Source organism: Bufo gargarizans, chromosome 5 (genome assembly GCF_014858855.1).
Source record: "Bufo gargarizans isolate SCDJY-AF-19 chromosome 5, ASM1485885v1, whole genome shotgun sequence".
In the NCBI taxonomy this organism is placed as follows: Eukaryota; Metazoa; Chordata; class Amphibia; order Anura; family Bufonidae; genus Bufo; species Bufo gargarizans.
Window position 1 is genome coordinate 293,947,168 of NC_058084.1, and position 24,871 is coordinate 293,972,038.

At 43.9% G+C, this 24,871-nt stretch overlaps 1 protein-coding gene across 6 annotated transcripts in view; it reads right to left on the reverse strand.

Moving 5' to 3' along the window:
• The window catches only part of LOC122938086 (cadherin-10-like), a 516,432-nt gene that overhangs the window by 5,347 nt on the left and 486,214 nt on the right, over positions 1 to 24,871 (reverse strand). For all 6 annotated transcript variants that reach the window (XM_044293379.1, XM_044293378.1, XM_044293374.1 and 3 more), the window contains one exon: positions 2,720 to 2,971. In XM_044293379.1, coding sequence (XP_044149314.1) covers positions 2,720 to 2,971 — 252 coding nt within the window. The remainder of the gene's footprint in view (positions 1 to 2,719; positions 2,972 to 24,871) is intronic.

Here is a 24,871-nt window from a genome sequence, read left to right on the forward strand (position 1 = left end):
GTCCACTAAACAGTGGACAGAGCTATGTACGTACATAGCTCTGTCCACTGTTTAGTGGACAATGCTGATAACTGTAATGCTGGTCCGATGGAATCAAATGGTAACAGAGCTGCAATTACCAGCTCTGTCCACTACATAACGGACAGAGCTTTGTAGTCCCAGCACCTACGTCCGATGCTGGAGCTACCCTCAAATGGCTGATGGGCCGGATTTGGGGCGTTGAACAGCACAGAGCAGTTATTGATGGCCTATTTTGAGGATAGACCATTAATATCAAAATTCTGGAGAACCCTTTAAAGGGATTCTCCATTTAGAAAACAAATTTTAATATTTCCTATTATGGTCCTATGGTGCAGCAGCCAGTGAATGACTGCAGACACATTCACAGTTTTGGGACATCAATGCTGTGATATGAAGTAGAGAATGATGGGGGTCTGAGCAGTCCGGGAATGGGATCTGTAAGCAGTAGCGGATCCAGGGGGGGCAACGGGACAATTGCCCCCCCCCCCCGAGCTGGCGGCAGGGCACAGGGAGATGAGCGCTTTCATTGTGGAAGCGCTCATCTCCAGTCATCTGTATCACCGTCCTTAGGACAGCGATACAGCAGGGAAGGAGAGGCGTGTCCATTTCCCTTCCTCTGATAGGCTGCAGGCACTATGCCGGCAGCCTAGCAGAGGCCGGTGCAGGCGGCGCGATGATGTCATCGCGCCGCCAGAGCCATACAGCGCGGGACACAGGCCGGAATAGGCCTGCATCGCATCGCTGACATGGAGGTAAGTATGTGTTTTTTTTTTAATATATATATACAATACTTTTACTGGTGGGGGGGCTGTTAATACTGGCACAGGGGGGCTGTTAAAACTGTCACAGGTGGGCTGTTAATAATGGCACAGGGGGGCTGTTAATACTGGCACAGGGGGGCTGTTATTACTAGCACAGGGGGACTGTTATTACTAGCACGGGGGGCTGTTATTACTGGCACGGGGGGGCTGTTATTACTGGAACAGGGGGAGCTGTTATTACTGGCACAGGGGGGAGGGTTGCTATTACTGGCACAGGGGGAGTGTTGTTATTACTGGCACAGGGGGAGGGCTGTTATTACTGGCACGGGGGAGGGGTTGTTATTACTGGCACGGGGGGAGGGTTGTTATTACTGGCACAGGGGGAGGGTTGTTATTACTGGCACAGGGGAAGCTCTTATTACTGGCACAGGGGGAGCTCTTATTACTGGCACGGGGGGGCTGTTATTATTGGTACAGGGGGGCTGTTATTGCTGGCACATGGGGGAGCTGTTATTATTACTGGCACATGGGGGGCTGTTATTATTACTGGCACATGGGGGCTGTTATTACTGGCACATGGGTGCTGTTATTATTACTAGCACATGGGGGGCTGTTATTATTACTGGTACATTGGGGGGCTGTTATTATTACTGGCACATGGGGGGGCTGTTATTAATACTGGCACATGGGGGGCTGTTATTAATACTGGCACATGGGGGGCTGTTATTAATACTGGCACATGGGGGGCTGTTAATACTGGCACATGGGGGGGCTGTTAATACTGGCACATGGGGGGCTGTTATTAATACTGGCACATGGGGGCTGTTAATACTGGCACATGGGGGGGCTGTTATTAATACTGGCACATGGGGGGCTGTTATTAATACTGACACATGGGGTGCTGTTAATACTGGCACATGATTGGGGGCACTATAGGGGAATCTACTGAGGCCACAAAGAAGGGGTATTTCATATGGGCGCTCTGTACAGTACAATTTTATACTGGGACACATTATTGTGGGTACTATGGGGAAGGGGGGAGAGGAGTACTATGGGGTCATCTACGGGGGGCACTAAGAAGGGGTATTTTATACTTGCAAATTATGGTGGACACTGAGGGCTTCAACTGGAGTATTTTATACTGGTGCATTATGGGTGGCACTAGGAGGAAGGAGGGTGTGGAGCACTATGGGGGCATTTACTGGGGGCACTATATAGGGGTATTTATACTGGCACATTATGGGAGCACTATGGGGACATTAGCTCAACTGGTGGCATTACAAGGGGGTATTTTTTGCACTGTCACATTATAAGGAGAATTTTTTTCTATGGGGGGGGGGGCATTATGGTGGGCTTTATTACTCCCCCATGGTATGAGCCCCCTAGTAGCAGCACCATCCTCTCCCTGCTCTGCTATCCCTCTGCCCCTTCTCCAAATCCTTATTATGAAATCTTTCTCATTAGGATAAAACACATCAGCTCCGCCGAGCCCCCGGCCAAAGTGTTGAAGTGGCGTTCGAGATCCCCAAGGGTCAAGCCAAGTAATTGTAAGTTTTCTTGTAAAATATATGTTTATGTTATACACATATAGCCTACACTGTGCCACACAATATACAGTATACCGGTACACTGTGTAGCCTGTTCTATAAGAACCATTGTTTTGTGGCGGCGGACAGAAAATTATCTGAAAGTGCCCCTCCCGAGACCAGGCTCTGGATCCGCCACTGTCTGTAAGTAGTGTATGCCTTTTTTTTTTTTATTTAGACCTTGTCAAGCCATTTTAAAAATTTGTTTTCCCTGGACAGCTCATTTAATTCTAGTTAATTATAACATTTAAATGTTCAAGTGAATCTGTGCAATACAGTTCTTTCTTTATAATAAAATATTTTCAATATGCAAATATTGTTAAATATATAAAAAATAACAACAATACTCACGCAGAAGTATTACGATGCAGAGAAGGATTGCAATTAATGCTCCTGTACTAAGGCCAGCAGGTAGGAGTAAGGCCTCGGCACTGCAGGACTGCATGTTTCCCTGATTATCACATGTACATACTCTTATAGTTAAAGTTCCAGTGCTGCTTTGGATGGGGTAATCATTGTCAGATATAACCACTGGTAGAAGATAAGTATTTAATTCATGTCTGCTAAATCCATTTCTTCTTGTTAAGATTCGAGCAGTGTTATCTGCAGATGAAAAGATAATTGTTGTTCATAGTTTACTTAAGACACACCTTAAGGGTACATTCACACAACCGCGTGTAATCCTTTCTGTTTTGCGGTCTGCAAATAACGGAACCGTGTGTCCGCATTTTGCGGACGAATTACTTCCTTTTGTGTTCCACATGTCTTCCGTTTTTACGGTCCGCAAAAAACGGAAGGAAAAAAAAAGAGATAGAAAAAAAAATTATTAATTCATAGTTGTCAAGGAAATACAGAAACGGATCTGCAAAAAACTTATGACATGCAGAAACTATTCTGTATGTCATCCACAATTTACGGATCCATTGACTTGCATGGGGCTGCGGACTGATTTGTGCGGACAATAGTTGTGCAAGCATCATATTTTTGCGGACTAGAAATGCGGAAACACGGATGCGGACAATATACTGAATGTTGTCCGCACATTTTATTTACCCATAGAAATGAATGGATCCTCATCTATTCCGTAAAATGCGGAATGGAAGCGGATCAAATTATACGGTCATGTGAATGTACACTAAAGGTCAAACAGTAATATTAGTAATAGCATTATAAATAAATAATAAATAATAATAACAACATATCAGATACCTTAACGCCTGTTATCTATTTTATATAATAAATCATAATAGTTAATACCAAATTGTGTTTATAAATTTGTATCTATTATTATAAATAAGATACATTAATGAAATTAAACAAATTAATACAATTTTAGCATTGTTGGTATGCAGTATTTGTCTTAGGAAAACAGACATATTCAAATATTGAGGAGACATTTTGACTTCAAGAGTATAGATTATTTTTGTTTTGTTTTTTCTCCATTTATGCCCTATCCTTTGAAAAAGGCTATTAATTAGTTGATCAATGAGGGTCCAACAATCTGACGAATAGAACCCCACAACACTTTTTTGCATATGAAGGCTCAATTAATGTTGTTCCAGACAGTTGAACAACATGTGCAATTGTGACTATAACATGACACAACCATTGAATGTCTGCCAAGTATTTCAGATATTATTATTTTTTTTTATAAACATGGTACAATGTCAATTAACAACTTATATTTTGTACATTATTTTTTTTTCATTTTGGTGCTCTGTATAAGCAGAATTTACTTGCAAGTTGATTGGGTCTTCTAGCCACTCAAAAGACACACAAAAAAAAAGATAAAATAAACTGCCTGTTCTTTAAGGCTTGTGTATGTTTGGCATATACACTGCCTGTCCAAAAAAAAAAAAAACTCGCCACCTGGATTCAACTAAGCAAATAGTTATGAGCCTCCTTTTGGATAATTACTTCATGGGCGATTATCTTTCAGCTGGCAGCAGGTTATTTAACCCCAACTCGTGCAATAAGTTGCTTCTCATTTCTTAAACAACCATGTCGAAAGACACATCTCGTGGTCGTCGAAAAGATGTTAGTCTGTTTGAGAAGGGTCAAATCATTTGCATGCATCAAGCAGAGAAAACATCTAAGGAGATTGCAGAAACTACTAAAATTGGGTTAAGAACTGCCCAACGTATTATTAAAAACTAGAAGGATAGTGGGGACCCATCTTATTAGAGGAAAAAATGTGGCTGGAAAAAAATCCTGAATGATCGTGATCGGCGATCACTTAAGCGTTTGGTGAAATCAAATCAAAGAAAAACAACAGTAGACCTCAGGGCTATATTTAATAGTGAAAGTAAGAGCATTTCACATGCAATGTGAAGAGAACTCAAGGGATTGGGACTGAACAGCTGTGTAGCCATAAGAAAACCACTAATCAGTGAGGCAAACCAGAAAAAAAGGCTTCAATTTGCTAGGGAGCATAAAGTTTGGACTCTGGAGCAATGGAAAAAGATCATGTGGTCTGATGAGTCAAGATTTACCCTGTTCCAGAGTCATGGGAGCATCAGGGTAAGAAGAGAGGCAGGTGAAGTGATGCACCCATCGTGCCTAGTGCCTACTGTACAAGCCTGTGGGGGCAGTGCTATGATCTGGGGTTGCTGCAGTAGGTCAGGTCTAGATTCAGCAACAGTATGTGCTCCAAGAATGAGGTCAGCTGACTACCTGAACATATTGAATGACCAGGTTATTCCATCAATGGATTTTTCTTCCCTGATGGCATGGGCACATTTCAAGATGACAATGCCAGGCTTAATCGAGCTCAAATTGTGAAAGAGTGGTTCAGGGAGCATGATACATGATTTTCTCACATGGATTTGCCACCACAGAGTCCAGACCTTAACCCCATTAAGAATCTTTGGGATATGCTAGAGAAGGCTTTGCGCAGCAGTCAGACTCTACCATCATCAATGCAAGATCTTGGTGAAAAATGAATGCAACACTGGATGGAAATCAATTTTGTGACATTGCAGAAGCTTATCGAAACAATACCACAGCGAATGCGTGCCGTAATCAAAGCTAAAGGAGGTCCAAAGAAATCAAAGAAATACTAGAGTGTGTGACCTTTTTTTTGGGTGGCAACCTTTTTTTGGGACAGTCAGTGTATTTAGATCTATATTACACCATTTGCACAGCACATCTATACATACTGTTGGCAGAAACTGACCTCCCCCACTTATTTTCCCCTACCATGAACAGTATCTTATCCTATTGTTTTCTGGGTGGGTGCCATCTATATTTTTTTGTTTTGTTATTCTCTATAGAGTCTCTGAATGGTGATAATGTACTGGAATTGCCATTTCACAGTAATAGCTCTGCAGGTTTAAAACCCAGCACCTTGGTTCCGGGTTTCACTGACTACATTGGTGACTATTAAGCACCTGCTTCTGCATTTAGAATGGAGTTGCTATAATTTTAATTTGCACCAACCATTTTTTTTTTTCCAGTTTTGAACATATGTACATCTCATAAACAGAGCTGATTCCACTGACACTGCCAGAATCAGAAATAACTCAAATCCTGACTGTTTAACCCCTCAGATGCTCTAGTCAAATGCAACTGTGGCATCTGAAGATTAGAGATGGCATTACGGTTAGCTCGGCGATCATTTTGCGGCAAACTTTGCTCGTTCGCGATTCGCCGAACATGTGGCAATATTCGCACGGGCCATATTTTTTTGCATAGCGCTGAACTTTGACCCATGACACATCCATCAGGTGGAACAGGACAGGCAATTGAGACATTTCAGCACAGTGGCGTACACACAATCCATGGGGCCCCTGTGCGAAACTGATCCATGGGCCCCCCCCCGCCGCCCCCCAGTGGCGGATCCAGAGCCTGGTCTCGGGAGGGGCACTTCCCCGGGCAATAGGAGATTATGGGGCCCCTGTGTCCTCGCCCAGTCGCCCACCCTCAAGCCACACCTACGCACAGCCCTACCTATATATCGCGCCTATACCTCTTACATCCCGTGACGTCTCCTTTGATGTACAGTAGATGTTCTCTTTCTTCATCTTCTCCATTCAGACCGGACCACCATGATGATTTCTTTCAGCCATCTCTCATCTCTGCAGAGTTTGACAGACAGACATCTTAGTTTCCTACCCCATCAGACCTCAGATCAGCCCAAAGACCCCCAGTCAGCCCCCATCAGACCTCAGATCAGCCCAAAGACCCCCATCAGACCCCCAGTCAACCCCCATCAGACCTCAGTTCAGCCCAAAGACCCCCATCAGACCCCCAGGCAACCCCCATCAGACCTCAGATCAACCCAAAGACCTCTAGTCAGCCCCGATCAGACCTCAGATCAGCCCAGACCCCCATCAGACCCACAGTCAGCCCCCATCAGACCTCAGATTAGCCCAAAGACCCCCACTTAGACCCCATGCCCATCAGACCTCAGATCAGCCTAAAGACCCCCCATCAGACCCCCACTCAGCCACCAGATCAATCATCAGCCCAAAGACCCCCAGCCCCCCCATGCCCATGAGACCTCAGATCAGCCCAAAGACCCCCCACTCAGCCTCCAGATTAATCATCAGCCCAAAGCTCCCCAGCCCCCCATGCCCATCAGCCCAAAGACCCCCCCATCAGCCACCAGATCAATCATCAGCCGAAAGCAAAGACCCCTTAGATGATCAGATCAGCCCAGGCCCCAAAGACCCCAATCTGGCAATCCCACTGCTGCTGGTCATTATTCTCAGGCCCACTACTCGAGTCAGTGCCCTGAGGTGGGCTTTTCCTGTCAGAGTGCCAGTGCAAACCCTCCCCCCCGGTAATCTGCCAGGGGCCAGGGGGGAGGCCTGGGCTGGGGGCCCTCTCTACTACTTCAACAACTCCAGTCCAGTGTGACTCTCAGGCCAGGGCCCCCACTACTCGAGTAGTCAGACTCAGTGCCCTGAGGTGGGCTTTTCCTGACAGAGTGCCACTGCCAGTGTGCAAACCTTCCCCCCCCCGGTCATCTGCCAGGGGCCAGGGGGGAGGCCTGGGCTGGGGGCCCTCTCTACTACTTCAACAACTCCAGTCCGGCCCGCGGCTTTTCCTTTTACTTACCGAGTCGTCTTCTGGTGCAGCAGGAACTTCTGTCTTCTGGTCGGTCGGCGCACGGTCCTCACTTTACGTCCGTCCTCTCTCACGTCCGGATCCCGTCTGCTGCGTGAGTTCAGGCGTGCACGCATGTTCCCGCGAGACCTGCAACAGGAGTTCACAGGTCTCGCGGGATTGACGCCGTGCTCGCTCCTGCCCGGGCGCTGACCGCAAGGGGGGAAGTGTGTGGACTGGAACTGATAAATAGAGTCAGATGCAGCTGAGGCAGCAGGGCCAGGGGTCCGCAGGCGGCCGGGCCCCCTTGGGTGCCGGGCCCGGTCGCAACTGCGACCCCTGCGACCCCTATATGTACGCCACTGTTTCAGCACATGCACACACCCCTATAAATAAACCCGATCTGGCAGCCATTTTACATTCAGTTTTTTTGCCAATTTAGGGAGAGGTTGGTGTGTGGAGCAGGGACAGACTGTTAGGGACAACAAACGCTAGCTAATAGGACCACAACATTTCTTTTAAGGACTGGTATAGGTGTGCTATTGATAGGTGTGACTTACTGAGGGGTGTAATATACTTATAATATACTTTCTAACATAGAAAGTGTATTATAGTGCATTTGTATTGTGCAGCAGTTGTGTGCGGTTCTGCTGCGATACTGCAGCTAGCTACAGGGACAAACGCTATTGGAATAACTAATTGCAACTAATGTGATATACCTGTTGCCACCCCAAAAAAACTTATTGAGGGGTGTGATATACCTATAATATACCTTCTAACATATAAAGTATATTATAGTGCATTTGTATTGTGCAGCAGTTGTGTGCGGTTCTGCTGAGATACCGCAGCTAGATAGAGGGATAAACGCTATTTGAAGTAACTAATTGCAAATGGTGTGATATAGCTGTTGCCCCCCCAAAAAAAACTGATTGAGGGGTGTGATATACCTATAATATACCTTCTAACACAAAGTATAATTTAGTGCATTTGCATTGTGCAGCAGTTATGTGCGGTTCTGCTGAGATATTGCAGCTAGATAGAGGGACAAACGCTATTAGAATAAATAATTTCAACTGGTGTGGTATACCTGTTGCCCCCAAAAAATAAAAACTGATTGAGGGGTGTGATATACGTATATTATACCTTCTAACATAGAAAGTATATTATAGTGCATTTCTGGTTCTGCTGAAATACCGCAGATAGATAGAGGGATAAGCACTATTTGAAGTAACTAATTGCAACTGGTGTGATATAACTATTGCCCCCAGAAAAAAAAAAAATGATTGAGGAGTGTGATATACCTAATATATACCTTCTAACATAGAAAGTATATTATAGTGCATTTGTATTGTGCAGCAGTTGTGTGCCGTTCAGCTAAGATAACACAGCTAGAAATAGGGACAAACGCAATTGGAATAAATAATTGCAACTGCTGTGATATACCTGTTGCCCCCCCAAAAAAATCTGATTAAGGGGTGCGATATACCTGCTTCCACAAAATACTGATTAAGGGGTTTCATATACCTGCATCCACAAAATACTTATTGAGGGGTGGGATACACCAGCTTCCACAAAATATTGACTGAGCGATGTGATACTCCGGCTTCCACAAAATATTGATTGAGGCCTGAAATACACCGGCTTCCACCAAATACATCGGCTTCCAGAAAATACTCATTAAGGGATACTATATACCTGTTTCCACAAAATATTGATAGAGGGTATTGATATACCAGCTTCCACCAAATATTGATTGAGGCCTTCGATACACCGGCTTCCACCAAATATTGATTAAGGGGTATTATATACCAGCTTCCAGCAAATGCTTATTATTGGGTTCTATATACCTGTTTCCATAAAATACTGATACAGGGTATTGATATACCGGCTTCCACCAAATATTGATTGAGGCATGCGATACACCGGCTTCCACCAAATATTGATTAAGGGGTTTGATTTACCGGATTACAACAAATACTCATTAAGGGGTTCTATATACCAGTTTACACAAAAATACTGATAGAGGGTATTGATACACCAGCTTCCACCAACTATCGATTAAGGGGTTTGATTTACAGGCTTCCAGAAATAACTAATTGAGTGGTTCTATATACCTGTTTCCACAAAATACTGATAAAGGGTATTTATATACCGGCTTTCACAAAATATTGATTGAGGCCTGCGATACACCAGCTTCCACCAAAAATTGATTAAGGGGTTTGATTTACCAGCTTCAAGCAAATACTCATTACGGGGTTCTATATACCTGTTTGCACAAAATACTGATAGAGGGTATTGATATACTGACTTCCACCAAATATTAATTGATGCCTGCAATATACCTACTTCCAGAAATACTGCTCTTCTATAGGGACTTTGTCACGGGGGTTATTTTGAAAATGACAGGCAGAGGAAGAGGCAGGCCATTCCACATGGGTGGTAGGGGTCAGGCAGGTGCACCAGGCCAGAGCCTAAGTGGGAAATTGGAGAAGGTGATTGCGATTATTTCAAAGGACGCACCAGAGGCTTCTGCACCATCTTCATCCTCTGCATTTTGCGGAACGGAATTGCAGACCCATACATTTCTATGGGGCCGCACAACGTGCAGCCCCAATCAGAATTGTGGACCCACACTTCTGGGTCTGCAATTCCAATCCTGAAAAAAATACATGTCCTATTATTGTCCGCAATAGCGGACAAGAATAGGCATATTCTCTTAGTTCTGGCAATATGTGGTCCGCAAAATGCGGAACGCACATTGCCGCTGTCTGTGTTTTGCGCATCGGCGGATCCGCAAAACACACACGGATGTGTGAATGGACCCTAAAGGCGCAGTTAGTCTTGCTGAGGCAAAAAATTAAACTCTGATGGAAGAATAAAAGCAGTTGGGGTTGCAAAATGCAAGTACGTAAATTAATTTAAAAATGTCTGCAATAAGCATAGATCTACCCTAAGATAAAAATTAAAATGATAAAATACTATAAGGACAGACTAGATGAATCATATGCGTTGTTTCTGCCATTAATCTTCTATGGTTCTATGCTTTTATGATGTTTTTTAACCACTTAAGGACCACAGGTTTATACCCCCATAGTGACCAGGCCCTTTTTTACAAATCGGCACTCCACAACTTTAGCGGTTTATTGCTCGGTCATGCAACTTACCACCCAAATGAATTTTATCTCCTTTTCTTCTCACTAATAGAGCTTTCATTTGGTGGTATTTTATTGCTGCTGACATTTTTACTTTTTTGTTATTAATCAAAATGTAACGATTTTTTTTTTGCAAAAAATTACATTTTTCACTTTCAGTTGTAAAATGTAGCAAAAAAAAAGACATCCATATATAAATTTTTCGCAAATTTTTTTTGTTATACATGTCTTTGATAAAAAAAAAATGTTTGGGTAAAACAAAAAAAAAAATGGTTTGGGTAAAAGTTATAGCGTTTGCAAACTATGGTACAAAAATGTGAATTTCCGCTTTTTGAAACAGCTCTGACTTTCTGAGCACCTGTCATGTTTCCTGAGGTTCTACAATGCCCAGACAGTAGAAAAAACCCACAAATGACCCCATTTCGGAAAGTAGACACCCTAAGGTATTCGCTGATGGGCATAGTGAGTTCATAGAACTTTTTATTTTTTGTCACAAGTTAGCGGAAAATGATGATTTATTTTTTATTTTATTTTTTTCTTACAAAGTCTCATATTCCACTAACTTGTGACAAAAAAATAAAAAATTCTAGGAACTCGCCATGCCCCTCACGGAATACCCTGAGGTGTCTTCTTTCCAAAATGGGGTCACTTGTGGGGTAGTTATACTGCCCTGGCATTTTAGGGGCCCATATGCGTGAGAAGTAGTTTTTGCAATCAAAATCTGTTAAAAATGGCCAGTGAAATCCGAAAGGTGCTCTTTGGAATGTGTGCCCCTTTGCCCACCTAGGCTGCAAAAAAGTGTCACACATCTGGTATCGCCGTACTCAGGAGAAGTTGGGGAATGTGTTTTGGGGTGTCATTTTACATATACCCATGCTGGGTGAGATAAATATCTTGGTCAAATGCCAACTTTGTATAAAAAAATGGGAAATGTTGTCTTTTGCTAAGATATTTCTCACACCCAGCATGGGTTTATGTAAAATGACACCCCAAAACACATTCCCCAACTTCTCCTGAGTATGGCGATACCAGATGTGTGACACTTTTTTGCAGCCTAGGTGGGCAAAGGGGTACACATTCCAAAGAGCACCTTTAGGATTTCACCAGCCATTTTTTACAGATTTTGATTTCAAACTACTTCTCTCGCATATGGGCCCCTAAATTGCCAGCGCAGTATAACTACCCCACAAGTGACCCCATTTTGGAAAGAAGACACCCCAAGGTATTTCGTGAGGGGCATGGCGAGTTCCTAGAATTTTTTATTTTTTGTCACAAGTTAGTGGAATATGAGACTTTGTAAGAAAAAAAAAAAGTCATCATTTTCCGCTAACTTGTGACAAAAAATAAAAAATTCTAGGAACTCGCCATGCCCCTCACGGAATACCTTGGGGTGTCTTCTTTCCAAAATGGGGTCACTTGTGGGGTAGTTATACTGCCCTGGCATTTTAGGGGCCCATATGCGTGAGGAGTAGTTTGCAATCAAAATGTGTAAAAAATGACCAGTGGAATCCGAAAGGTGCTCTTTGGAATGTGGGCCCCTTTGCCCACCTAGGCTGCAAAAAAGTGTCACACATCTGGTATCGCCGTACTCAGGAGAAGTTGGGGAATGTGTTTTGGGGTGCCATTTTACATATACCCATGCTGGGTGAGAGAAATATCTTGGCAAAAGACATTTCCCATTTTTTTATACAAATTTGGCATTTGACCAAGATATTTATCTCACCCAGCATTGGTATATGTAAAATGACACCCCAAAACAAATTCCCCAACTTCTCCTGAGTACGGCGATACCACATGTGCGACACTTTTTTGCAGCCTAGATGCACAAAGGTGCCCAAATTCCTTTTAGGAGGGCATTTTTAGACATTTGGATCCCAGACTTCTTCTCACGCTTTAGGGCCCCTAAAAAGCCAGGGCAGTGTAAATACCCCACATGTGACCTCATTTTGGAAAGAAGACACCCCAAGGTATTCAATGAGGTGTATGGCATAAGTTAGCGGAAATTGATATTTTTTTTTTTTTCTCACAAAGTCTCAATTTCCGCTAACTTGGGTCAAAAATTGAAAACATTCATGGACTCAATATGCCCCTCAGCGAATACCTTGGGGTGTCTTCTTTCCAAAATGGGGTCATTTGTGGGGTGTTTGTACTGCCCTGGCATTTGAGGGTCTCCGCAATCATTACATGTATGGCCAGCATAAGGAGTTTCTGCTATTCTCCTTATATTGAGCATACAGGTAATGAGATTTTTTTTTTCCGTTCAGCCTCTGGGCTGAAAGAAAAAAATGAACGGCACAGATTTCTTCATTCACATCGATCAATGTGGATGAAAAAATCTCTGCCAAAAAAAAAAAAAAAAGGAGGGGAAAGGCGTCTGCCAGGACATAGGAGCTCCGCCCAACATCCATACTCACTTAGCTCGTATGCCCTGGCAAACCCGATTTCTCCATTCACATCAATCGATGTGGATGAATAAATCATTGCCGGGATTTTTTATATTTTTTATATATATTTTTTATATATACATAAGTGTTTGCCAAAGTATATGAACACCGCCGCCTCCTCAGCTCATATGCCTCGGCAAACGTATCTTTTACTGCAGAGGAGAAATCTCGTCTTGCAGCGCCGCATACACTGACTTTTGTGTAATCTGACAGCAGCGCAATGCTTCTGTCAGAATGCACATCAGTGCTGTAGCTGCTTGATCGCTTGGTCCACCTAAAAGGTAAAAAAAAAAAAAAAAACAGGCCGCAACGCAATAAATTTATTAACATTAACTTTTATTAACTTTTGAAACAGAACAATAACTTTTTTGCTTACCGGTGATTTTTATTTATTTTTTTTGTTTTTTTTACCTTTATTGGACAAACCTCTCCTTCCCCATGGGACAATGTGCAAAGCGCAAATCGCCCAGAGATGTGGCGAAGTACATTATGCACTTTGTCCCAGGTGAAAAGAGAGGTTTGTGGCAGCTCTGTGTAAAAGGGCCCTTAGACCCCTGTGTGCCTGTCCTGTGTACGCAATGCCTATGCTAATAGTGTACCTAAGTGTGGAACTTGCGGAAACACTCCCCTATGCATAGGGCAGGCTGGTCAGGACAGTCAGGACAAAAAAAGGTGGTGTCACGCCTTATTCCACCCCTGCTACAGACACGACATCTTTTTCTTGGGGAACGTTGAGTTGGGGTACCAGGATAGACAGTCGGGAAGTGTCTGCCATGTAGCCGGCTCACTACATCAGGGCCTTGGGGCACGGACCCTCCTGGATACAGGATTTCCGAAATGATCTCTTCCTGGAATTTTAGGAAGGATCCTGTTCTCCCAGCCTTACTGTAGAGAACAAAACTATTGGACATCGCCAATTGGATCAAATAAACAGACACCTTATTATACCAGCGTCTGGTTTTGCGGGAAACTAAATAGGGAGCTAACATCTGGTCATTGAAGTCCACCCCTCCCATGTGAAGGTTATAGTCGTGGACAGAGAGGGGATTCACAATGACTCCAGTTGCCCTTTCAATTTGTACAGTCGTGTCTGCGTGAATGGTGGACAGAAGGTAAACGTCCCTCTTGTCCCTCCACTTCACCGCGAGCAGTTCTTGGTCACACAAGGCAGCCCTCTCCCCCCGTGCAAGTCGGGTACTAACGAGCCGTTGGGGGAAGCCCTGGCGACTAGGTCGCGCGGTGCCACAGCATTGAATTCCGACTATATGTAAGTGCCAAAAGAGGGCCACACTTGAGTAAAAATTGTCCACGTATAAGTGGTACCCCTTGTGGAATAAGGGTGACACCAAGTCCCAGACAATCCTGCCACTGCTCCCCAGGTAGTCAGGACATCCGACCGGCTCCAGTTTTGAGTCTTTTCCCTCATAGACCCTAAAACGATATGTATAGCCTGTGGCCCTTTCACAGAGCTTATACAGTTTGACCCCATACCGGGCGCGCTTGCTGGGGATGTACTGTTTTATGCCAAGGCGCCCGGTAAAATGTACTAGGGACTCGTCTATGCAGATGTTTTGATTAGGGGTATACGCATCTGCAAATACGGGTGCGGCAGAATCAGGGGATTGCCAATTAGGATTTGCCAGCACCTCTGGGAGACTAAGGGTTCTACGGGCCTGTGAACGCGGTGGCTGCGACGGGGGAGTTATTGCACATGCCACCGTACCAGCTGGAACTGCCCTTCTGGTGCTCGCCACTTCACCAGGGAATACGGCAGTGCTGGTAGAAGGTCCAGGGTGTGCTGCGCTGCTGGTGTATGCCGCACCATAAGCAAGATCAGCGCTAGCACCACTCTGCTGAAAATAAGGCTCACCATGCGGGGTATGCATTACACTGACATGGGATCGGGTACGCCTGACCGTAGCAGGGACCTCTACCTCGTCATCTTCGCTAGCGGTTAGAGTGCCACTGCTGTCTACAGGTTCATATTCTGAACCACTGGATTCAGCGGATAAGGCGTCCCCATCGCTTTCATCCATCACGGTCAGAATCCTGTAGGCCTCTTCAGCGGAATACCCCTTGTTTGACATTTTGGGTTCACGCAATTTAGGGGGTATTCCTCTGAGACTACCCGGGAAAAAGAGCAAACCTACCTAGTGAAAAGGAGTGCTTGCGAAGTAAAGCTGCGATCGCTAATAAAGATCCAAAAAGCTCAAAAGTGATCTTTTATAGCGGCGCAGCGATTTTACGGTGTTTTTGCAGTGATCAGAAAAAAAAAATTCTGTCACTGCGGTGGGGCGGACTGAACGCAAGTGTGCGCACAAGATCAGGCCTGATCGGGCAAACACTGCGTTTTTTGTAGAACCTAAGGTGACCCTAATGTACTTATATAAATCTGATTGCGATCAGTATTGATCACTTACAGATACTATATAGTACTAGTGCTGATTAGCGACAGCGATGACGCTGATCAGCGACAAATCAGTGACTGCGGTGCGGTGGGCTGGGCGCTAAACTACCTAGCAAGTAGCTAACTACCTGGCAGGGATGAGGGACCCTTACAGGGGGGGTGATCAATGACAGGGGGCTGGATAAGGGGGTGCTCAGGGTGATCAGGGAGTCTAATATGGGTGATCAGGTGCTAAATAAGGGGTTAATAAATGACAGGGTAATATCTAATGTGTAGTGTGGTGATTTGGTGCTACTTACAGAGCTGCCTGTGTCCTCTGGTGGTTGATCCAAGCAAAAGGGACCACCAGAGGACCAGGCAGCAGTTATATAAGACGCTATTTTCAAAATAGCGTCTGCCATAACCATTTCATTGGTCGATTCAAAAATCCACAGCCTGCCAGCCAATGATCGCGGCCGGCAGGCTGCAGATGAACTTATGAACTACGCGATCCTGTGAACGCGCGCTCCTGTGAGCGCGCGTTCACAGGAAATCTCGGCTCACGTGAGATGACGCCAATCAGCGTTAGTGTGACCTGGGAGCGCCGCAGCACTGACGCCTTTCGGCGTTAGTGTGACGGGAGAAGGTTAAGAAGCTTTTTTCACAGATTTAAAGTGAGAGAAGTCCATGGCTAGTTTTTATGAACCAGCGGGCGTGAACCCACTGTGCCATGTGTCCTACCTCCTCTAAAGGTGTTGTCTAAGTGAACCCCTCGATTCTTCACACCACCCCTGATGGTGGGGATAGACTTTACCGAGTGGAACACCCGGGCGCTACCTCTTGAGTATGATAGGCACACGAGGCAGCAGGTCCAGGAGGACCAGGAGGTACCAGGGAAAGGTACCAGAAGTACAGGAGTAGTTAGGCAGGCGGAGTCGTTACCAAGAACAACAGTGTAGGACCAAAATATGAGGCAGAGGAGTAGTCAGACAGGAGAAAGGTCAGGGCAGGCGGCACAAGTCAGGCAATCTGGTTTGGCAACAGGAGAGCCAAGGCTACCAGGCAGGGATCAGATGGGTATCAGAATCCAATAACACAAATACGAGTCAGGAACACAGGAACACAAGTGGTTATCAGGAGCCTTAGTACAGCACAAGGACCTTAAGGCTGAGGCATCTGGTAAGGGGGCTGAGCCACTTATACATGCACAGGAGCGCTAGGATAGGTCAGCAAGGTCACATGACCTAAGCCACAAAGCCCAGGAAGTGACGCGCGATGGCCCTTAAGGAAGTGCAGCAGGAACAAACAGCAAGCTTGCTGTGACTAGGGCTGAAAGCAAACTATGGAGTGGATCCAGAACAACAGCACCCACACAGAAAGATCCCAGGACTGCAGAGGTGAAATGGGAAGCACTAGCCACAGATCACCGCTGAACATGGCAACCGGAACTGCGGCGAAAAGCAGGGGAACAACGGCGCACAGCAGCCGCTGTTACACTAGTCATAAAAAATAGATAGCTGTTGGCTGAAAGTTTATTCAGCCGACAGCTATCACTCCTTATACCCTTATAAAAATGTCAGCTCAATCCCAGTTTTATACTACATATATTATATTTTCTTGCAATACTACCTATGGTGATGAGTTGACTTCTGGGAAATATAATGGAAACAGGAATTCTCAACTTACAGTGAGGCTCAATAGGCAGAGTGAAAACTATATTTCTAATATAGACTGTACGATAGAAAATTAAAAATATACCACAAATAGTGAATGACGAACATTGGCCGAGACGTTTCGCAAACGCGAACGAGCGTTCACGATCAAATGTTTGTGAACCACGCGTTCGCGGCGGGTCCCATTGACTTTAATGGCAGGTGAACCTGAAAAAAACTTAATTTCATATTTGCAGCCACCAAATAATTACTAGAAGATCACAAATAGTCCCACAACATGGACAGTGACATACCAGAGGGTGATCATTGGCAAAAATTCCCACAAAAAATATATATTTTTTAATTAGGATACATTTTAATGCGTCTTGAAGGGAAACTCTAAGAAATGTGCCCTGCTGGAGCCTAGAAAAATATTATTTTAGGCCACGGGAGTACAGGCACCAAAAATTAGGCATTCACCTGACAGAAAAGATCAAGTGATTAAGTGGCTGGAGGTATATTAGATGGTCACTGGCCAGTACAGGCCCCAAAAATTAGGCATTCACCTGACAGAAAAGAACAAGTGATTATGTGGGTGGAGGTACATTAGGCGGTCACTAGATAACAATTTCACTGTAGGCCAGTACAGGCCCCAAAAATGAGGCATTCACGTGACAGAAAAGAACAAGTGTTTATGTGGCTGGAAGTCTATTAAACGGTCACTGGATAACTATTTTACTGTAGGCCAGTGAACTACAGGCCCCAAAAACTAGGCATTCACCTGACATAAAAAAACAAGTGATTATGTGGCTGGAGGTACATTAGGCAGAGGGACGGGAGAATTTCGGAGGCCGCCCTGATGTGCATGCACACTTTGCTCAACGAAGCCGCTGCCAGGAGTCTGCAAAGGCGCATCAGGCTGAGCCTAGTGCGCATGCGCGGGATCTGGCAGAGGGACAGGAGTATTTCAGAGGCCGCCCTGATGCGCATGCGCACTTCGCTCAACGAAGCTGCTGCCAGGAGTCCGCACGGGCGCATCAGGCTGAGCATAGTGCGCACGCGCGGGATCTGGCAGAGGGACGGGAGGATTGCGGAGGCGGCGCTGAGGTGAGAAAGGCGGCACTGTAGACAGGGAGGGTGGCAATTAAGACAGGGAAGGCGGCGCTGGACACTAGACGGCGATGGGTGCGGCCGGGCACCCTGTATTAACGGACGTCCCTTTGGGCATCTTAGGTAGGTAATTGACAGGTTATAAAAACCTGTTTTTGGGGCTATTAGCGCCACAAGCAGGTTTAATAAGGCCAACTTAGGATTCATGTTATTAGTACGGACATGGGCATATGTTTAGGTTATAGGGGTAAAATCAAATTACAGAATCCCTTTAATAACAATTTTACTGTAGGCCAGGGGAGTACAGGCCCCAAAAATTAGGCATTCACCTGACAGAAAAAAACAAGTGATTATGTGGCTGGAGGTACATTAGGCGGTCACTGGATAACAACTTTACTGTAGACCAGTACAGGTCCCAAAAATTAGGCATTCACCTGACAGAAAAGAACAAGTGATTATGTGGCTGGAGGTGCATTAAGCGGTCACTGGATAACAATTTTACTGTAGGCCACTGGAGCAGAGGCCCCAAAAATTAGGCACTCACCTGACAGAAAAGGCCTTTTATGCCGCTGTATATGCATAAGACAAGGACCATACTTTGTTCTGAGTGGTGGCGGATATGTGTGGGCTGGCATGAAGAAATTCAATTACACGTGGTCGTCATAGGTGTTGCATTCCTAAGAGATCCATGCCTCATTTTTAGAAATGTGAGGTAGTCAACACTGTCGTGAGCTAGGCGAGTGTGCTTATCAGTCACAATCACCCTGCTGCGCTGAACGTCCTTTCGGACAGGACACTCGACAAGGGGCAAGCCAAGAGTTCCATTACACATTGTGCCAGCTCTGGCCACAGGTCAAGCCTGCACACCCAGTAGTCCAGGGCAGTTAACCCGATGTAGTCGGACACCTGTCGGTCTAGCCGTTCCCTGAGGCTGGATCCGGAGGGCAGCTGTCGATGGGTTGGCTGCAAGAATGATTTCATATCCGACGTGACCAACACATCTTCAAACTGCCTTCTTCTTGCATTCACGGTAGGATTGGTACCCACAACAGTTTATATGTGGTTGTAAATTTCTCTGCCAGCGCCAGCAACAGCAGAATGCAGCATCTATCGCAGCAAGTCTTGCAAATGCTGCATTCTGAAAGCCCTCTGTGATGGTGGTAACCTGCCTTTTCCTCTGCCTGTCATTTTCAAAATGACCCTGCACCACAGTCCCAAGAGAAGAGCAGTATTTGTGGAAGCAGGTATATTGCAGGCCTTAATCAGTGTTTGGTGGAAGATGGTATATTAAACCCTTAATCAATATTTTGTGGACAGGTGTATCACAGACCTCAATCAATATTTGGCGGAAGTAGATATATCGATACCCTTAATCAGTATTTTGTGGAGGCAGGTGTATTGCAGGCCTCAATCAATATTTTGTGGAAGCAGGTATATCAATCCCCTTAATCAGTATTTTGTGGAAACATGTATATAAAACCCCTTAATCAATATTTGGTGGAAGCTGATATATCACAACCCTCAATCTGTATTTTGTGGAAGCAGGTACTCTATATTAAACCCCTTATTAAGTATTTTGTGGAAGCAGGTATATCGCACCCCTCAATCAGTATTTTGTGAGAGCAGTTATATAGAACCTCTTAATTAATATTTGGTGGAAGCAGGTACATTGCACCCCTCAATCTGTATTTTGTGGAAGCAGGTATATCAAACCCCTCCTTAATCAGTATTTTGTGGAAGCAGGTATATAGAATCCCTTAATATGTTGTGGAAGCAGGTATATCACACCCCTCAATCAGTATTTTGTGGTAGCAGGTATATAAAAACCACTTAATCTGTATTTTGTGGAAGCAGGTGTATCGTAGGCCTCAATCAATGTTTGGTGGAAGCAGGTATATCAATCCCCTTAATCAGTATTTTGTGGAAGCAGGTGTATCGCAGGCCTCAATCAGTATTTGGTGGAAGCTGGTATATCAAACCCCTTAATCAGTATTTTGTGGAAGCAGGTGTATCGCAGTCCTCGATCAATATTTGGTGGAAGCAGGTATATCAATCCCCTTAATCAGTATTTTGTGGAAGCAGGTGTATCGCAGGCCTCAATCAATATTTGGTGGAAGCAGGTATATCAATCCCCTTAATCAGTATTTTGTGAAAGCAAGTATATCAATCCCCTTAATCTGTATTTTGTGGAAGTAGGTGTATCACTGGCCTCAATCAGTATTTGGTGGAAGCAGGTATATCAAAACCCTTAATCTGTTTTTTGTAGAAGCAGACATATAAAGCCCTTAATCAATATTTGGTGGAAGCAGGTATATAAAACCCCTTAATCTGTATATTGTAGAAGCATATGTATCGCAGGCCTTGATCAATATTTGGTGGAAGCAGGTATATCAATCCCCTTAACCACCTCAGCTCCCCTAGATTAAACACCCTTAATGACCAGACCACTTTTTACAATTCTGCACTACACTACTTTCAACGTTTATTGCTCGGTCATGCAACTTACCACACAAATTAATTTTACCTCCTTTTCTTCTCACTAATAGAGCTTTCATTTGGTGGTATTTCATTGCTGCTGACATTTTTACTTTTTTTGTTATTAATCGAAATTTACCGAAATTCACTTTTAGTTGTATTTTTTTTTTTATATCTATATATAAATTTTTCTCAAAATGTATTGTTCTACATGTCTTTGATAAAAAAAAATGTTTGGGTAAAAAAAAAAAACGGTTTGGGTAAAAGTTATAGCGTTTACAAACTATGGTACAAAAATGTGAATTTCCGCTTTTTGAAGCAGCTCTGACATTCTGAGCACCTGTCATATTTCCTGAGGTTCGAAAATGCCCAGACAGTAGAAAAACCCCACAAATGACCCCATTTCGGAAAGTAGACACCCTAAGGTATTCACTGATGGGCATAGTGAGTTCATAGAACTTTTTATTTTTGTCACAAGTTAGCGGAAAATGATGATTTTTTTTCCTTACAAAGTCTCATATTCCACTAACTTGTGACAAAAAATAAAAACTTCCATGAACTCACTATGCCCATCACTAAATACCTTGGGGTGTCTTCTTTCCAAAATGGGATCACTTGTGGGGTAGTTATACTGCCCTGGCATTTTAGGGGCCCTAATGTGTGAGAATTGTGTAAAAAATGCCCTGTGAAATCCGAAAGGTGCTCTTTGGAATGTGGGCCCCTTTGCCCACCTAGGCTGCAAAAAAGTGTCACACATGTGGTATCGCCGTACTCAGGAGAAGTTGGGCAATGTGTTTTGAGGTGTCATTTTACATATACCCATGCTGGGTGAGAGAAATATTTCGGTCAAATGCCAACTTTGTATAAAAAAAATGGGAAATGTTTTGTCTTTTGCCGAGATATTTCTCTCACGCAGCATGGGTATATGTAAAATGACACCCCAAAACACATTGCCCAACTTCTCCTAAGTACGGCAATACCACATGTGTGATACTTTTTTGCAGCCTAGGTGGGCAAAGGGGCCCACATTCCAAAGAGCACCTTTAGGATTTCACAGGGCATTTTTTACACATTTTGATTTCAAACTACTTCTCACGCATTAAGGCCCCTAAAATGCCAGGGCTGTATAATGCCAGGGCTGTATAACTACCCCACAAGTGACCCTATTTTGGAAAGAAGACACCCCAAGGTATTCCATGAGGGGCATGGCGAGTTCCTATAATAAAATCATCATTTTCCGCTAACTTGTGACAAAAAATTCTAGGAACTTGCCATGCCACTCACGGAATACCTTGGGGTGTCTTCTTTCCAAAATGGGGTCACTTGTGGGGTATTTATACTGCCCTGGCATTTTAGGGGCCCTAATGCGTGAGAAGTAGTATGAAATCACAATGTGTAAGGCTCCATTCAGTCCATATGTGTTTTGCGGATTCGATCCGTGGATCCGCGGATCCGCAAAACACATACAGACATCTGAATGGAGCCTTACAGGGGGGTGATCAATGACAGGGGGGTGATCAGGGAGTCTATATGGGGTGATCAGGGGTTAATAAGGGGTTAATAAGTGACAGGGGGGGTGTATTGTAGTGTGGTGCTTGGTGCTACTTATTACAGAGCTGCCTATGTCCTCTGGTGGTCGATCCAAGCAAAAGGGACCACCAGAGGACCAGGTAGCAGGTATATTAGACACTGTTATCAAAACAGTGTCTAATATACCTGTTAGGGGTTAAAAAATTTGCATCTACAGCCTGCCAGCGAACGATCGCCGCTGGCAGGCTGTAGATCAACTTGCTTACCTGCCGATCCTGTGAACGCGCGCGCCTGTGTGCGATATGACGTGTAGACGCGTGACTCTTCCTTGAGACTGCCATCTCCGGACCGCGATCCTGCGTTAGGCGGTCCGGAGGCGCTTAATCAGTATTTTGTGGAAGCAGGTGTATTGCAGGCCTCAATCAATATTTGGTGGAAGCAGGTATATCAAACTCCTTAATCAGTATTTTGTGGAGGCAGGTGTATTGCAGGCGTCAATCAAGATTTGTTGGAAGCAGGTATATCAATCCCCTTAATCATTATTTTGTGAAAGCAGGTATATAAAACCCTTAATCAATATTTGGTGGAAGCAGGTATATTGCACCGCACAATCAGTATTTTGTGGAGATAGGTATATAGAATCCTTTAATCAATATTTTTTGGAAGCAGGTATATCGCACCCCTCAATCAGTATTTTGTGGAAGCAGGTATATTGTACCCCTCAATATATATTTTGCTAAAGCAGGTATATAGAATTCCTTAATCAATATTTGGTGGAAGCATGTATATAGCACCCTTCAATCATTCAATCAGTATTTTGTGGAAGCAGGTATATCGTAGGCCTCAATTATTATTTGGTGTAAGCAGGTATCTAGCACCCCTCAATCAGTATTTTGTGGAAGCAGGTATATCAAACCCCTCAATCATTATTTGGTGGAAGCAGGTATATTGCACCCCTCAATCAGTTTTTTTTGGGGGGGGCAACAAGTATATCACACCCGTTGCTAAATGTTTGTTCCAATAGTGCTTGTCCCTCTATATAGCTGCGCACACACCTGCTACACAATACAAATGCACTAAATACTTTCCATGTTATGTGGGGACTCGCTCTGGTAGACAGGATTAGCGGACGCAGTATAGAGGCAACAAAAAGTTATTTGGATCAAACAGTTCACTGTTTTATTTATACTTTAGGCAAGTGACAAAACAAACAGTCATATTCAAACAAAAAGTCACCTTGTGATGTTGGTGGTAATTCACACCATGTGGCAATTCTGCCTCAAAGAGTCCTTGCTGACAGCAGCACCAACCTGTTTTGACGCCAAACAGGTAGCAGGAATTTATCCAGACACAAGGCTCCCAGATCCCAACACAGAGACCTGGCTTCTGAGCCTAGCTGCCAATTTAAGGATAGCCAGGTGCTGCCAAAACCCAGATCGGCATTTAAACCTCACCTGGCTGTAAATCTGCCCAGCAGCACATGCTGGGAGGAAAATACCTGTTTTCCCAGACCAAATCTCTCACTGTGTCAATAGTTAGAAAGTATATTATAGGTATATCACACCCCTCAATCAGTTTTGGGGCAACAGGTATCACACCAGTTGAAATTCGTTATTCCAATAGCGTTTGTCCCTCTATATAGCTTTGGTATTGCAGCAGAATTGCACACAACTGCTGCATAATAAAAATGCACTATAATATACTTTCGATGTTAGAAAGTATATTATAAGTATATTACACCCCTCAGTATATCAGATCTATCGATAGCACACCTATACCAGTCCTTAAAATGAATTTTGTGGCCCTATTAGCTAGCTTTTGGTGTCCCTGCTTCAAAAAGCAACCTCTCCCTACACTGCCAAAACACAAAATGTAAAATGGCTGCCAGATAGGGTTCTGTTATAGGGTGGGGGTGTGTCCATGTGCTGAAACGTCTCAATTAGCTGTCCTGTCCCACCTGATGGATGTTTCATGGGTCAAAGTTTAGCTCAATGCAAAAGAATATGGCGCCGGTGGACATCACCATATGTTAGCATGTTCCGCGAATCGCGAACGTGCAAAGTTTGCCGCAAAACGACCCTCGAGCGAACCGCAAGGCCATCTCTAACCACAAAGTTGTTTAAAAAGTTTTAAAGTACTTAATCTAAACAATGCCATTTTCTGTCAGGTTTTTTTCAATTAAACAGTGTCAAGGCTTGATGGAAATCACCATCATTGTTTTTGTAATGATTGACTGTACTTTAATTGTTCAACATGCTTATCAGATATTTAAAGGATAAAATAATTAATGATGCAGAACCAGTGAGGCAGAAGGAACTTTTAATACCTTTAGGAACCAGTTACTTCTAATATTGGCAATTTTTTTAGATGTTGAAATTAAATTGGAGCTGGACATTCCCCATTCCCCCTCCTTTGAGTGGTAATGTTTTTTGCTCTAATAACCTGTTATGAGCTTTAAAAAAAAAAAAAAGACAGTGACATACACAATTTATAGACATTACAGTATTTCAGCATGTTTGCAACAAGCCACATTAACCATTAACAATTAACCATTTAATTTTAGGATAATTTTATTGATAATTCTGTTTAACTACTATATCTATTATTATATGATGTGTGACAAAATAACTACCCCATCTATGTCACCATTTATAAAGATTAAAATTATTGTTTCTTTTTCATTTATAGTTCTCATTTATGGTTTA